Here is a 16,826-nt window from a genome sequence, read left to right on the forward strand (position 1 = left end):
GCCAAAGACTATTACCTCAGTTTTGTTTTTGTTTAGCTGGAGAAAATTGTGGCACAACCAGTCATTGATTTCCTCAATGCATTTACCAAGAGCCTGTACAGGGCCTCGGTCTCCTGGTGACATTGTGATATATATTTGTGTGTCATCTGCATAGCTGTGATAGTTTATTTTGTTGTTGTTTATAATCTGTGCCAGTGGGAGCATGTAGATGTTAAACAGAAGGGGTCCCAAGATGGAACCTTGGGGAACTCCACATGTGATACTTGTCTGCTCAGATGTGAAGTTACCTATTGATACAAAGTATTTCCTGTTTTCTACGTATGTTTTGAACCAGTTTAGTACAGTTCCTGAAAGACCTGTCCAGTTCTCCAGTCGTTTGAGTAATATGTTGTGGTCAACTGTATCAAATGCTGCACTGAGATCCAGTAAAACTAGGACTGACATTTTTCCACTGTCTGTATTCAGACATATGTCATTAAACACTTTGGTCAGAGCGGTTTCAGTGCTGTGGTTCTGTCTAAAACCTGACTGGAAGGCATCGTAGCAATTATTCTGTTTTAAGAAGTAACTGAGCTGTTGAGAAACTGCTTTTTCAATGATCTTACTTAAAAACGGGAGATTTGAGATCAGCCTGTAGTTGTTCATTTGTGTCTTGTCAAGATTGTCCTTTTTCAGTATAGGTTTGATTACAGCAGTTTTTAGTGATTCTGGAAACACACCTGATAATAAAGAAAAGTTGACGATCTGTAACAGGTCTGACTCTAAAGTCTTTGAGACCTTTTTGAAAAAACTTGTTGGCAGGACATCTAAACAGCAGGAGGAGGAGTTCAGTTTACCTAAGATGTCCTCCAGGTCTTTGCTGTTAATAGGTTGAAACTGTTTCATGGTGTTTAAACAGTTTTTTGGTGGACACAGTACATATCCTGGATCTGCTGTTGATGTACCAATTGCTTGTCTAATTTTTTGGATTTTTTCAGTGACGAATTTGGCAAAGTCATTGCAGGCCATGGTCGAATGAAGTTCAGCTGCCACTGACACAGGAGGGTTTGTTAGCCTGTCAACTGTAGAAAATAAGACCCGAGCATTATGGCTGTTTTTAGTGATGATGTCAGAGAAGTAGGACCTCCTTGCATTCCTCAGTTGTAAATTATAATTGTGAAGTTTCTCTTTATAAATGTCATAATGAACCTGGAGGTTTGTTTTTCTCCATCTGCGCTCAGCTTTCCTACACTCTCTTTTTTCTTTTTTCACCAGTGTGGAGTTTCTCCATGGAGACTTTTTCCTTCCAGAGATAACCTTCACCTTAATGGGAGCAATAGTGTCCATTACATTTAACATGTTAGCATTGAAGCTATTGACGAGCTCATTGACTGACCCTCTGGGCAGGTCAGGTGTTAATGGGAAGACCTGGTTAAAAATTGCACTACTGTGTTCAGTTATACACCGTTTTGTGATCACTGTTGTTGATATATTTGTGTGGGCTGAGATTTTACTTTCAAAGAAAACACAATAATGATCAGACAGGCCCACATCAGACACAGTAACCTTTGAAATGCTCAGGCCTTTGGAGATCAGTAGGTCAAGAGTGTGTCCTCTATTATGTGTGGCCTCTGTTACATGCTGAGTCAGCCCAAAGTTGCCCAGAGTGTTATTCAGGTCTTTAGTCCCTTTGTCCTGAGGGTTGTCCACATGAATGTTAAAATCCCCAGCAATAATTACACAGTCAAAATCAACACAGATCACAGACAGCAGTTCACTGAGGTCATTAAAAAAGTCTGTGCAGTATTTGGGAGGCCTGTAAACATTAAGAAACACAACTTTGGATGGGGCCTTCAGCTGTAAAGCCACATATTCAAAAGACTGAAAACTTCCAGGAGATAGCTGCTTACATTGAAATGATTCATTAAATAAGACAGCAACCCCTCCTCCTCTCCTGCTCGCCCTGACCTCACTGATAAAACTGTAGTTAGGAGGGGTCGTCTCGATGAGAACAGCTCCACTGTTACTTTGGTCCAACCAAGTTTCAGTTAAAAACATAAAATCAAGGCTGTGCTCAGTGATTAAATCATTAATTAAACATTAGATCTCTAGCTGGGAAAACATTTTTAATAAAGCCAACTTAAGTGTTTTAGAGGTATTACTTGTCCCCTCGTGTTTGGGAGCAGTCTGTGGCACACAAGGTATGTTTACTATGTTTAAAGATCTTTTAGAGTGCAGCTCTCTGTGTTTTGACCAGGCCACATGTCTCCTGTCACCTAAAAGTACAGAAATTTTAAAACCTTCTAGTAAACAGGGTCCCAGCTTCTCCTGGGAAAAGTCATCACTGCCATAATCCTCACAGCCCGGACCCTTCACACATCACGCATCAGACTGCGGAGACAGGGCATGAAGAGGAACTAAGGGGGGCGAGGCTGGGCAATGTGACTTCGATTGCTCTGTTGAGGGTGGGGCTCGATGGCGAACCTTTGGCCGCTCTGGTGGGGGGTTTATGGGGGACAAAAAGGGATTGGGACGGGGGGTAGATCTGAGCCCAGCATTGACCCGCTCCATCATCTCCTCAGTGAATTTCAGGTGTGGGGAGGAGGGAGAAAGGGAGGGGGAGGAGGGTGATGGCCTGTCAGGGGTTTGGGGGACTGGGGAAGGTCGTGGTCCCTTGTCCTGGTCGTTGGTGTTGTTGAGAGAGTTGGAGGCAAATAGGGACCCCTCTTCTTGCCTTAGATGTCTCTCCTTTCTGAGGCTCTTCCTCAGATGCCATGGATGTCTCTCCTTTCTGAGGCTCTTCCCGGGTGGGGGCAAATGGAGCTCCTCCTCAAGGTTTCTGCTGGGCTTTGTCTGTTCTTGGAGTACTGTTTGTTCCTCTTTATGAGATAACTCCTCGTTTATCTCAGCCTTGGCACCAAGCACGGATGGATGACGTATGGAATAAAACAAGTTGGAGGTGAACAGTTTCACCCCCGACTTGTTAAAATTAAATCCATTTGCTTTGAACAGATGCCTGCGTTCCCAAAAAATATTAAAGCGTTCCGTCTGAAATGGGAATAAAGTATATCATAGAGATGAATCGGAATCTAGGAGCGAAGAGGGAATTTTTATTTTTATTTTTGTGTACTCAGTAACGACTAGAAGACTCGGGTAACAAGTAACTGAGAAATCAAATAGGTTAGAACTTAAAGGGCTTGCGGATCTTTTGATCTTTTTAAAGTGGGCTTTTAAAAAAGGCCCGTTATATCTACAGGGAGAGTGTAAGTCAATCGTTCTATAAATGTCAAATGTAAACTGTCCATATTCCATAGGTGACTGAATATAGGCTTCCCCTTCGCATAGGGGCTTGTACATATTGTACATAACAAATATGTGTCAGTTACTTAAAGAACATCACGTGATATATCCCCTACGGGCATTCCGATGTACGTCTTGGTCTAGTCCCAATGTGCAAACTGATGCTCTCACAAAGTCTGAGGCTCTCAAGTATTTTTGAAAAGCTTTCATGCAAATAGAAGTTAAAACACGTTCTTTATTGCACATCTAGTTTAATCAGCCGTTTCTTTTTATTGGAGAAAACTGATGAGACTATTGCAATGAGCTCACTAAGTGACTTCAGTGAACTCTGTAAGGCTTTACAGAGAAACAAACCAGGGCCCTCTCTCGTTTCACAGACGACATTTAACATGTTTAGCAGTCACAGCAAGTATTCCTATTTGCTCGGAAGATGAAGGCGAGGCCAGAGCAGCTGTTTGCTATCTGCAACTTCACCACTAGCTGCCCTAAGTCGTACACACTGCTTTTTTAAAGGTTTATATATAGACTATATAGAAGTGGGTGTAGTCATTCGTTCCTCTGGACTGCAGTGTGAAGTCAGCGTATGCAGATTGATTCATTCCCACAGCCAGCCTCAAAGAGCTGTCTTTTTCTTTCAGCACCAGTTGCTTTCCTGTGCTTATTAGTTATTCATACACTGATCATCATCACTTGCTTGTTAATTCAAGAAGCTGGATACCTGTGAATTTACATTGTAATTTTAAATGTTCTTCCGGGACTGTGGCCGATATTTGATGTGTGAACAGCATTAGCTTTAAGAGATCCTCCAAGTCCATCACTAGAAACACTGTTTCTCCAAATAACTCATTAAGCACAAATAGTTCAGACATTCACAGTCAGCTTAGATATGTCTTTTCTAAACCACAGTGATTTGTATTTTTCTCTGCCAGATGGAAATGGTTTGTTTTTTTCTGTTTCAGTTGGTTAAACCCCCTGTTACAGCTTGGCCAAAAACACAGGCTCGAGAAAGGTGACATGTACAGTGTCCTTCCGGAGGATCGGTCTGAAACCCTGGGAGAGGAGCTGCAGAGGTACTTCAGCAAAAGGCTAATGTGACAAAACCAGAAGTGGTGCTGGTTAAGAAACATGTCTGTTTGTTTCAAGTTAATGTTTTATTTTTTTATAGTGTGGATTGCCATTCTGTCAACCTGCCACTGCTTGTAATATCAAGTGCTTTCGAGGGTCTGATAATTGTGTTACTGACCTGCTGCTAATTAACCTAATTAGCCTCAAAGTCCTCCAGTTGTTTCTTTTTAGTGCCACTTACCTTTGCAGCCTTCTCTTGCCCTGTCCCAACTTTGTGAGATATGTTGCTGCCATCAAATTTCAATGCAAATAATTTTCATAAAATAGTAAAGCACCTCTGTTGGAAATGTGTTTATAAATCCTGGGCTCAACTAATAAATTCATTTGATTTGCAGATGTTGGAACGAGGAAGTAAAAAAGGCTTCAAAGGAACTATGGAAGCCGCAGCTCTCCAGGGTTCTTATAAAGTGCTATGGAAAGTCCTATGCATTAGCCGGCCTGTTTGAATTTTTTCTGGTATGTTGTGAATATTTACAATTGGCACCAGTGTTAAAACAATCATTCATGCACAGGTCGTATTTGAGATTTTGTGCGGTTTTCTGGCCATATTATTTCAGATGAGCTAAAATAAAAAGGAATACTGTAGTTTTACTGTATTATTGTATTACTAGCAGATATTTGAACCAATTTACCACATCCAGTACTAGTAATGGATAGAGTGAAGCTTGTTTGCATATTCCATTATGTATTTATTGTCTTTGTCGTAAAGGAGGCAATCAAAGTGATCCAGCCACTTCTTCTGGGAAAAATAATCCTTTTCTTTGAGAATTATCACCCAGATGATCAGAGGAGTCTTTGCATGGCGTATGTTTACGCTGCTGCGATGTCCATCTCCACGTTTGGACTGACTATCCTCCAACATCTCTACTACTATCATGTCCAAAGAACAGGCATGAGGATTAGAGTGGCTATGTGTCACATGATCTACAGGAAGGTCAGTGAAGATTCAGAAAATTTGCACAAGAGATGCAAATTTTTGAGCTCACAACTCTCAGAATAATTTTGTAAATTTTTCAAGCTGTTAAGTAAAAATGTTCTCATCAGGCTCTTGGTCTCAGCACTGAATCCATCGGACGAACAACCACCGGTCAAATAGTGAACCTACTTTCAAATGATGTTAATCATTTTGATGAGGTAAGGCAACAGATGACCTAAATTTGTAAGGGTCAAGAACCAACTCGAAACTACATTTGGAGAATTGTAACCGAGACAACAGAAGGACAGAGGGTTAACCTGGATGTACCCTTTGAAACCTTTTTTCATTAGGTATTTGAGTAGATGGGTATTTGTGGTAAATACAGGGTTTTTTTTAGATATTATTTAAAAGTTACTACACTAACTTGCCACAGGAGAATGATAAAGATGAAAAATCTGAACTCTTGACCCTCTGCTTGATGTTATACACTCAACAAAAATATAAACGCAACACCTTTGTTACTGCTCCCATTCCCCATGGGATGGACGTAGAGACCTAAAATTCATTCCAGATACACAATATAACCATCCCTCCCAAACAGTGGTCACAAATCAGTCCAAATGTGTGGTAGTGGGCACATCTGCTATATTGAGATAATCCATCCCACCTCACAGGTGTGCCACATCAGGATGCTGATCTGACATCATGAGTAGTGCACAGGTGTACCTCAGACTGCCCACAACAAAAGGCCACCCTGGAATGTGCAGTTTTTTGCGCTATTGGGGGTCTGGGGACCCAGAACCGGTCAGTATCTGGTGTGACCACCATTTGCCTCATGCAGTGCAACACATCGTCGCATGGAGTCTATCAGATTGTCAATTGTGGCCTGTGAAATGTTGGGCCACTCCACTTCAATGGCTGTGCGAGGTTGTTGGATATTCGTGGGAACTGGTACACGCTGTCGTATACGCCGGTCAAGCACATCCCGAACATGCTCAATGGGTGACATGTCCGGTGAGTATGCTGGCCATGCAAGAACTGGGACATTCTCAGCTGCCATCTGCCCTGAACAATGTGAACCATGATTCATCCGTGAAGCGCACACCTCTCCAACGTGCCAGACGCCATCGAATGTGAGCATTTGCCCACACAAGTCTGTTACGGCGACGAGCTGGAGTCAGGTCAAGACCCCGATGAGGACGACGGGCATGCAGTCAAGCGTCCCTGAGACGGTTTCTGACAGTTTGTGCAGAAATTGTTTGGTTGTGCAAACCAATTGTTCCAGCAGCTGTCTGGGTGGCTGGTCTCAGACGATCTTGGAGGTGAACCTGCTGGATGTGGAGGTCCTGGGCTGGTGTGGTTACACGAGGTCTGGCCGGTTGGATGTTCTGCCATATTCTCTGAAACGCCTGTGGAGACGGCTTATGGTTGAGAAATGAACATTCAATGCACGGGCGACAGATCTGGTTGACATTCCTGCTGTCAGCATGCCAATTGCACGCTCCCTCATTGCTTGTGGCATCTGTGGCATTTTGCTGTGAGACAAAACTGCACATTCCAGGGTGGCCTTTTGTTGTGGGCAGTCTGAGGTACACCTGTGCACTACTCATGATGTCAGATCAGCATCCTGATGTGGCACACCTGTGAGGTGGGATGGATTATCTCAATATAGCAGATGTGCCCACTACCACACATTTGGACTGATTTGTGACTACTGTTTGGGAAGGATGGTTATATTGTGTATCTGGAATGAATTTTAGGTCTCTACGTCCATCCCATGGGGAATGGGAGCAGTAACAAAGGTGTTGCGTTTATATTTTTGTTGAGTGTATATAGGGCAGGGAAGAGGTCTGGAAGTGTCAATATAAAGCAAATCAATACAAAGTTGTCCAGAGAGATCACATTTATTGTATGACGAAACATTTCTGTCCACTTCCAGGATTACAGCACACCATCTATAGAGCATAAGGTCTGGCGAGTCCCTGTTCAGACGGTGTCATCACAAGATGACTGATTTTGAGCTAATACAAGACCTCACAATAACTTCTAATCAATGAGATTGACTGAGAGCAAACCTTCAACTGATAGCTAGCTATGTCATAAGGATGTATATAGGCAATTTTTGTATGGGTAGGACAATTAAGTTTACTTTTGTCTAATTCACAGGAAGTTGTTTTCAAAAATATTAGGCAGGCATCTGAATAAAACATCTGTACTTCCACAAATGAAACATGCTCATCCACCCTGGTTAACTGCAGTCAGGCATTAAAAGCAAGTCTCTGCGGCTATTTTGTTAATGCCACAAAGGAATCATTTTTGGGATAGCTTAAAGCCTGACACGACTGATTAACATGTGAGGGTGATTGCAGTCACACGAGAATCACAAGCATCTTAAAGCTGTTCTATCGGCATGTAGTTACCCAACACTTTATTGAGTATTCCTAAAATTTGTTGACCATTAGCACATTTCTCCAAATCTTGGGCATCTATGTTTGCTTACGTTACAGGCTCCTTATGGTGACTGACAGTTTTATCCAAGTTGTGACCGCCACTTCCAAATGTCACACACTTTTCAAAATGTCATTTATAATGACCTCTACAGATTACACTCAGACTGCACTACTTGTGGGCGGGACCTCTGCAAGCAATGGTGATCATCGTTTTCCTTTGGTATGAGATCGGCCCCTCGTGCCTGGCAGGTGTGGCAACAATTGCAGTTATGATGCCGATACAGACCTGGTTTGGAAAACTCTTCGGCATCTTCAGGTAAAGGATAACTGGAGAAGTACATGGATCTTTCAATCTATAGACCTCTCAACGTCCAGCAAGAAACAAGACCCGACTGCAGGACTCATAGGCAAATTGGGCAAATGTAAAACACACCTTTTTATTAAAGTAGAAGCCCGATGTTCACAAGCTCCAAAATATCCACACACAAAAAAGACTAATCCAGGAAATTCCAAAACCCGAACTGAGACATCCAAAGGTGGTTAAACAGGCAGACTGCCAGACTTCTTCTTGGATTTTAGACACAAAGGTGCATTGCTGCCCTCCTCTGGTACTTCGTAAACCAAGGAGGTCAAACTCATTTTACCTTGAGGGCCACATACAACTTACTTTGATCTTAAGCAGGCTGGACGAGTGGCGCTGTGATTTTTCTTTTCTAAAGAAATGTTGCTGTAGTAAATGAAAGACATGTTCGCACAAATTCAATTGTAAGAAATGTTTGAAATTACACAAAATGTTCTGGTAGCTCATTGCCCAGACTCTCCTGTAATTATAAAGCAGGAAGTGTTTGTTAATACACAGAAAACCTTCTGTTTCTCTTGTTCTCTTACTGTGGGCACATTATTTTACCGAACTTCTGCAGAGTTCTTCCCAACTCGGTTTCAATTATAGAAAGATTGGCACAGTCAAAAAAAGTCCTCCACTGACATCTCAACTCTCAACAAATTTCCCAAAATACTCTCTGTGTAACTTTTTTTTTTTTTTTTGGCTTTTAGCCTTTTGTGCTGTATCCATTTTGAGTTTTTAACCTCAGCATGCTAAGTACACAGCTGATCATCACACCACTGTGACAAAAACTACTTTTTTTTGAGTTGTTGCATTTCATGAAGAATGTAGATTTATATGATCTCTCTAAAGAGTATGAGCTCTATTACCTGATCGAAGTGTGTTTAAGGTTCTGTATAATCAGTCTGTATCAGTAATGACCTTCATCGTAGCCTTAAGGATTGTCCTATGTTAATTTTTTTCTTTGGGTCAGATGAGTAAGTGATGGATGGAGGGAATTTTACTGCAGTCATAGAAATCCTAAACCTTGTTGCTTTGGCATTAGACACATTTGATGCATACAAACCCACACATAAACTCCTCTGTAGGACTCCCATTTTTAACTTTAGTGTATTTTATGTCCACCTAGATAACTAGGGAATGTTAAAGCTGATACTGAAGCCATGCAAATATTTTGCAAGACCGGAGCTAATGTAGAAATCAGACAGGAAACACCAGGGAAACAAGACACAGCTGAAACTAATCAGATGATTACAAAAGAAAGTAAAACTAAATACAAGACCCAAGAAACAAATGACAACCAAAATAAAACAGGGAATGAATAACCGAAACACTCAATATGACAAACTAAAAACAAGGAGAGGAAATAAGGGAACAAGAGCCAACAAGAATGAATCAAAGAAAATCAAACGATGAAGAACAACCCAACCAACAGAAATAGAAACTTGAACTAAAAAGATTCGAACTAAGAACTAAATGTTCCCTATGAATCTAAAAACATTTTAAAACAAGTTCCAAACTCTGAAACCCGAGTCCAAACCCAGGACCATGACAGGGCCTGTTTAACAATGTTCAATGACTGTGTCTATTTTCTCATGCACTAATATGTTATTTATAATGTATCATTAGGAAAACTAGCGGCCTCAATGACATGTTGTGGAGTTTTTTGTTGTTGTTTTTTGGCAGGAGCAAAACAGCAGTCCTTACTGACAGCAGAATCCGTATCATGAATGAAGTGGTGTCTGGCATAAGGATAATCAAGATGTATGTCTGGGAGAAATGGTTCTCAGCCCTGGTGACTGAAGTTAGAAAGTAAGGATGAGAATCACAGACAAACTGGTAATGTTTTGACACGAATCATTTTCTGAACCAGCAGAATACTACTGCATATATTATCCTTTTTTGGTACCCCTCTCCATCATCAACTGATTTAGCCCTCAGCTCTGACAGGCTCACGGGGTATTGTCGTCAAAACACAGGGAGGACGACAATACCAAGTTTGTGAATGAACTCCAGAATGAGGCGACATAGGATTTTCAAATTCAGACCAATGATGCACCTACTAGAAATCTCAGATAAGTTCAAATCCCGCTGACCTTAACCCCAAGGTCAGAGGTTAACTTTTCTGAAAATCACTTAGGATTTCCACGTTTTTCACATAGGTGCAAATGCTACAACTCTTACATAAATCCTCCTTTTGCAACATGTTTACATTTTATGTTTGCTTGTCTTTTCTTCAATTTGTGAAAAAGTTTATATTACTACTTTTTTTTCTGGGGTGTTCTTAATTGGTACTGTTGTCCTCCTGCTGAAACTCATATCAAGAGTGATCCCTAAACTCAGTTTGGATCCTGCTGTATTGGATAACCAAGAGTACTTAGACAGAACTTATGCAGGCACAGGGAGAACATGGGAATTCACAAAAAGCTACACTCTGACTTTTCTTTCCTTTTTCCTTCATAACTTAAAAATTAAATATATAATTACTGTCATAGACATATCAAAGTGAAACCGATGTTGCTCAACATCCTGCCAAATTTAAACTTAAAACTTTGCTTCAACTATGTAATCCATCTACATATGTTCTCTTATGTTTGTAGGAAAGAAATCAGTCGGATATTAAAGAGCTCCTACCTACGAGGACTCAACATGGCTTCCTTCTTTGCCAGCAGCAAGCTCATAATCTTTGTTACCTTCACGGTCTACACTCTTTTGGGGAACACCATGACTGCCAGCCAGGTGTTTGTCACCATGTCCCTGTATGGTACAATTAAGGTCACCCTGACCCTGTTCTTTCCTCTGGCCATTGAGAAGTTGTCAGAGACTGTAGTGAGCATTCGCAGGATTAAGGTAATTAATTTCTGTCATAAACTGTAGGAAAAGTTGGCAATCCAGTAGTCATGTCCAAGATAGTCAAACAATTTCCAAAGCTGGTGTAAAACCATGTTTATCATTTTCCCAGAATTTTCTCCTACTGGAAGAGATTGAGAGAAAAAACATTATGTTGCCTTTGGCGGAAAAGGGGGGAAACTCTATTGAGATCGAGAAACTGACCTGCTACTGGGATAAGGTAAATAGTGTAATATATTTCGTAGCGGTGTAACATATTGTTGTAGAACAATGACTGTTCCTGCAAACTTTATAGTTTGATGTAGTACTTACTGCCATTTTTGTCTTTGTTTAGAGTTTGGATGCACCATCTCTTCAGAATGTTTCCATCACAGCAAAGTCACATCAACTTCTGACTGTAATCGGACCAGTGGGGGCCGGAAAGGTCAGTAAACTTGTGTAATCTATTTTAGCATCCACCCTAAGATTATAGGAGTCTTTAACCTAACGGTTTATTACCGGATTCTTATACGCTGCTCAAAAAATAACCACTTTAATAACATATCAGATCTCAATGGGGAAAAAAATCATCATTACTGATGTGCACTGAGTAATATGTTAGGTGGTGCAACCTGGCAACATTGGATGAACTGAAACATAATGTCCCACAGGTGTTCTATTGATTTAGGTCAGGTGAGTGTGGGGGCCAGTCAGTGGTATTAGTTCCTTCATCCTTCAAGAACTGCCTGCATACTCTCACCACATGAGGTTGGACATTGCTGTGCACCAGGAAGAATCCAGGACCCACAAGCATATGGTCTGATAAAGTTCAAGGACTTTATTACAATATCTATTGAAAGTCAGGGTGCCGTTGCCTAGCCTGTAGAGGTTTGTGCATCCCTCTATCAATATGCCAGTGACTCACCACCAACCCAGTCATGCTGAATGATGTTACACAACATACGTTTTTCCACGACTTCTCCAGACCCTTTCAGTTCTGTCACATGTGCATGGGTTAAGCTTGCTTTCATCTTTGAAAAGCACAGGGCGCAAGTGGAGGACCTACCAATTCTGGTATTCTATGGCAAAGGTTAGTTGGGTTCCATGGTACTGGGTGGTGAGCACAGGGCTTACCAGAGGGCACTGGGCTCTCTGGCGCCATTATTGTCATTTTTATAGGGTTTTGGCAGTGATCATCCAGTTTCCTTTTGTAAAACGGAGCAGATCCCAGTCCTGATGATGGGTTAAGGGCCTTCAACAGCCTTGTCCAGGTCTCCTAGAACATTTTCTTGTCTCCTGGAATTTCATTTACCGTTTTACCATGTGGGAGATGGACTACCTGTGCAATCTCTGTAGGGTCCAGGTATCGACTAACAACCCCCTCTGCTATTTGACTGATCACATCAATATCCCAAAAGTTTAACTGACTAGTTGACAGACTAGTTACACAATATGGGATCAACAAGAAACGAATTTTGGAATATCAACAAATTAAATCCATAGTAAAAAAGAAATTTAATCCCAGTGAAGCTGAATTACAAACACCACCAACTGTGGTACAATTTTTTAGTCTAAAACCCCCCAAATCATTGTCTAAAATATACAGAACACTTTCTAAAATAGATGAATCAATATCCCTTCCTATTGCAAAATGGGAACCAGATTTATCAATCAACTTAGACCCAAACCTTTGGTCTCAGATATCCTTAAAAACCTTTCAATGGATCAGAAATCCCAGTTTGCAATTAATACAATACAAAATATTACACAGAGTGCACTATACTGGTCATAGGATGTTCAAGATGGGCTATACGCCTTCCAACAACTGCTCACACTGCACAGCAAATACAACGGACAATTACATCCACGCTCTTTGGTTCTGTCCACCAGTTCAGAAATTTTGGCGTGAGATATGTGTAGACTTATCAAAGTGTCTGAAATGTAACATTCCAGCCTCCCCTTTAATATGCTTGCTGGGCAACTTGGATGAGGTCACTGCAGAAATAAACACAGCCCACGTTGTTTTTACGGCCCTATGCATTGCCAAGAAAATGGTCCTCATTAACTGGAAAAATAAAAATAATCTTAATTCTAACCAATATAAAAACCATCTAATAGATCACATTAGTCTTGATACAACCTCTGCCATCACATTTGATCAATCCCTTTGGGCTCCTTTGATCGGCTTCATCACCTAGTGGGGGTGGGGGGTCATGGTTTGGTCCTGCCTTCGCTATTGTAGTTGATATGGGGGTAGGGACGGCCTTAGGGTGTCTGGGGAGTCCCTAGGGATGTTTCCCTGGAGGGCCTAACCTGGGGGATGTGACCATGACCTGGTTAGGAGCTCTGGGGCTCTTGGATGGTGTTTTCCTTGTGGCTGCGTACAGCGGAGATGGGAGAGGGTCTGTGCTGGCGGACGTTGGTTACTGGCCTGGTAGCCTGGCTGCCCCTGGGAGGGTCCGGGACGGGCGTGGAGGCTTGGGGGTCTGGGGGTGCTCCGCCCCCCGGTCTGGGGTGCTGGCCGGGCCTTGGGGGCTTGGGTCCTGGCTGTTGTGTCGCCGGAGCAGTGGGCGGGTGGGTGCAGGGGGGCTCGGCCCCAGTGCAGGGGACCTCTGGTGCATCGGCCCAACTAGGGGGCTCTTTAACTGGTGGGGAGGTTGTTATATCTTTGCAGGTGGTCTCCTCACTACAGGAGCTCACTCTGCAGGTGGGGGGGGAGAGATTTAGGAGAGGTGGAGAATGAACTCAACCTGGGTATCTATTGTCTTGTGTAGTTTGGGAGATGATTGGATGATGGGGTGGGTGCAGTTTTCTCTGGGGTGGAGTCAGGAGGGCTGCCCCAGACTCTGTGGGGCTGGGCGGTGCTGCTGCTGCGGGCCCCGGTCCGGATGGGCCTGGGCCCCCTTGCCCTGGTGGGTTCCAGAGTGTGGGGGTGCCTACTGGGGTCAGCGGGGGAGCCACTTGCCCCTCCCTTTCTTCCCTCCCCATCCTCAGCTGCCTCCCTATTCCCGCTCTACCACACCCACCCACACACGCAGGGCTTGGGGTGCAGGTATGTCACCAGGGTGCAGGGGAGGCACTCCCTCTCTGTCCCCTTCTGGCCGCCTGTGCCTCAATTTTATTCTGCAACCTAGACATCCACATTACTCACACTCTCACATAACACATACATATAGGGCCTTGGGGGTGGGCACGTTTTACAGCATCCAGAGGATGGTTGGTGTATTCCAACCCACCTCGGGCGCTGATGCCCTACCCTCAATTTTAAATGTATTTAGACACTAAGGGTTTTCGGGAGGAGCCGTGCTGCTCTCTGAGAGGAAGCTAGTACCATGCTCTCCTGAGTTTTAAATGCACTTTAGAACAGCACACAGCAACACTACATATGAGCGGGCGTAGGGAGGTTTGAGGTCTTCACTCACCCCGGTTCTGTTGGCCGTCAGGGCTGGGGGGCTGGGAGGAGGTGCTGGCCGTCAGACTGGGGTCTGGGATGCGGGGCCTCCCTGCTACTGCAGATAAGGAGGTGGTCCGCTTGCCTCCACCCCAGAGAGAAGGGTTACATCTCCTGGGTCTAGGTGCGGCTTGCCCCTCTGAGGGCGGGGGTACCTGGACCTGGGATATGGAGTATGTTTGGGGAGTGCGACTGTCTGTGTAGTGTCTATTTGTGTCTGTCTGCACGTTAGGTAAGTGCCGAGTATTTGGTTGTGCATATGGGGTGGGAATGCACGTTTGTGTCCGCGTGCGCCTGTTCGTCTGTGTCTATATGTCAGGTTGGGTCTTAGACTCAACCTCTCTGGGTAGATCTCAGGCCCTCTAAAGTACGGAGGCCTATCTCCCCTCACCACACTCCCTGCCGGTGGCTGATGCCCTCAGACCTTGGTGTGTTGGTGGTCCTTGTCGTCCCGGGCTGGGCACTCATGTATGTACCGGCTCACTCCTGGTGGCCGATTGGTGGGACCTGGCGCCTGTGGCCCGGCTGGGCCCCTTCCGGGGGGTGGGATGCCCTCAGGCCTCTGGGCCTGAAGCTCGGTCCTCTCTGGCACAGCTGGCTGCCGGCAGAGCCCGCGGGCATGCCACTGCAACCCCCTCTGGCCTCTGCTCCGTAGCTGCTGGATGACCTCTCGTTTGGGGCTCTACTCAGCTCTTCCCAGGAGGGTGGCACGGTTCCCCCCCTTTTGGTGGTTCTCCTCGGGTTCTTGTACTCTGGGGCCTCTGGATATCTGGGGCCTGGATCTCCTCCATACCTGCTTCATACCCTGGTGGACGGGGCTATGGCTCCCCACACTCCCTAGCAGATCGTTACATGGAGAAACCTTTGGAATACAAGCATGCTGATCCACACAGGTATGCACACAGGTGTACACACGGGTATTCACAGACACGGACTACACCTTTCTTGGCTGCTGCCTCAAAGCACATTGTGTGCTGTCTATCTTGCGTGCTGCACAATATCATTTAATATTTAGTATCTACTGTTATCTACAGCTAGCTAGTTTATTGTGATGGTGCTGTTTTTATTATGTTGCACTTTTTTTGTTTGCTTTCTCTTCTGTTTTTTTTTTTTCTTCATACAGGTGATCCAGGTGTTTTGTTTGTTTTTCTTTCTTTCTTCCCCCTTTCTCACCGTCTCTTCTCCCCTTTGGTTTTCTTTCTCTCCCTCTCTTTCTTTCATTCTTTCTCCCTGTCCTATCCCCCAGTCATGTCTGTCCCGTTTATAGCAACCGAAAATAAAATAAATTCATATTTATAATAAAGGTCAATCAAATGGACCAATATGGCAAGGCCATGATGATCCACTTGGTAAAATAAATCCGCTTGGCATCTTTCTTGGCCTTAAAACAACAATTCTGATGGCTAAAGATCCAAACGGGACACGAAAAAAAAAAAGTTTAACTGACTCGACTTTATTTAAAAAACATCCTTTAATTCTTTCTTTTAACAGTGTGCTTGATTTCATTTGTAAAAGAGTGGAGGTTTTTTCCTTTTTTTTCTGTTTTGTTTTTTTCTGTTACTGCATAGAGTCCTATGAAATATGTGGCCCATGATTCAGTACCTTGTACATTCACATTTAACAAAAGTAGCTAAAGATCAGCTAAATCTGATCTGTATGACTTTATCAGTCATTATTCAGTTTATTCAGGTTTAGAGGCATATGTTTATACACAGCTCTTTTATGGTTCTGCCAAGGTGTTTGAGTTGTGTTGAGGTCCAGAATTTGTCTGGGCCATTGCACCATAGCAACTTGGAAACAAAGTGCTAAACCATTGCAGTATTTGTCACTGACAAAAAAAAAAAAAAAAAGCAATTTACCCAGCTTACATGCATGACATCCATGTTTTCCTCAGTCATCCCTGCTAAGTGCAATCCTGGGAGAGCTTCCTCGTGATACAGGCACACTGAAGGTCAAAGGTCAGCTAACCTACGCATCCCAGCAACCGTGGGTGTTCCCTGGAACCATTCGCAGCAACATCCTTTTTGGGAGAGAACTTAACCCAAAGAAATATGAGCAGGTCCTTAGAGCCTGTGCTCTGAAGAAGGTGAGCTAATGTGTTCTATCAAAACGGAATATTGTGTTCATGACAATGTAGAAATACTACTTGAAAAACTATGACTGAAAAGCTTCTAAAGCCTGAACTACTACTGTGGATTTCATGGACCCGGACTTTACAGAGAAGCAGATGCATGTCCACAACTCAGGCTTCTTCTAGTCATGATTCTGGGTTTTGTACCCAGCGTTTTTCAGCTTTGGAATCTCAGTCTTCAGTTTGATATTTTCTGTATGACCTTGTTGTAACCTATGTTGTAATTTTCTGTTGAATATTATGTTTGCTTGGGTTGTGTTTTCATTCTGATTTTATGTTTTGTATTCATAGTTTCTTTGTTA

At 43.3% G+C, this 16,826-nt stretch overlaps 1 protein-coding gene across 1 annotated transcript in view; it reads left to right on the top strand.

Annotated features, from left to right (window-relative positions):
- LOC146681530 (ATP-binding cassette sub-family C member 4-like) overlaps nucleotides 1–16,826 on the top strand; it is a 39,553-nt gene that overhangs the window by 1,284 nt on the left and 21,443 nt on the right. Inside the window, exons 2-11 of the mRNA XM_085448125.1 lie at nucleotides 4,239–4,349; nucleotides 4,740–4,860; nucleotides 5,114–5,338; nucleotides 5,449–5,538; nucleotides 7,923–8,086; nucleotides 9,800–9,925; nucleotides 10,714–10,963; nucleotides 11,076–11,183; nucleotides 11,298–11,387; nucleotides 16,288–16,479. Coding sequence (XP_085304251.1) covers nucleotides 4,239–4,349; nucleotides 4,740–4,860; nucleotides 5,114–5,338; nucleotides 5,449–5,538; nucleotides 7,923–8,086; nucleotides 9,800–9,925; nucleotides 10,714–10,963; nucleotides 11,076–11,183; nucleotides 11,298–11,387; nucleotides 16,288–16,479 — 1,477 coding nt within the window. The remainder of the gene's footprint in view (nucleotides 1–4,238; nucleotides 4,350–4,739; nucleotides 4,861–5,113; nucleotides 5,339–5,448; nucleotides 5,539–7,922; nucleotides 8,087–9,799; nucleotides 9,926–10,713; nucleotides 10,964–11,075; nucleotides 11,184–11,297; nucleotides 11,388–16,287; nucleotides 16,480–16,826) is intronic.

The sequence above is a fragment of the Copadichromis virginalis genome, linkage group LG23, assembly GCF_057382275.1.
Source record: "Copadichromis virginalis isolate Kocher_CV1m ecotype Utaka linkage group LG23, C_Virginalis_male_GT1.1, whole genome shotgun sequence".
NCBI classification, from domain to species: domain Eukaryota; kingdom Metazoa; phylum Chordata; class Actinopteri; order Cichliformes; family Cichlidae; genus Copadichromis; species Copadichromis virginalis.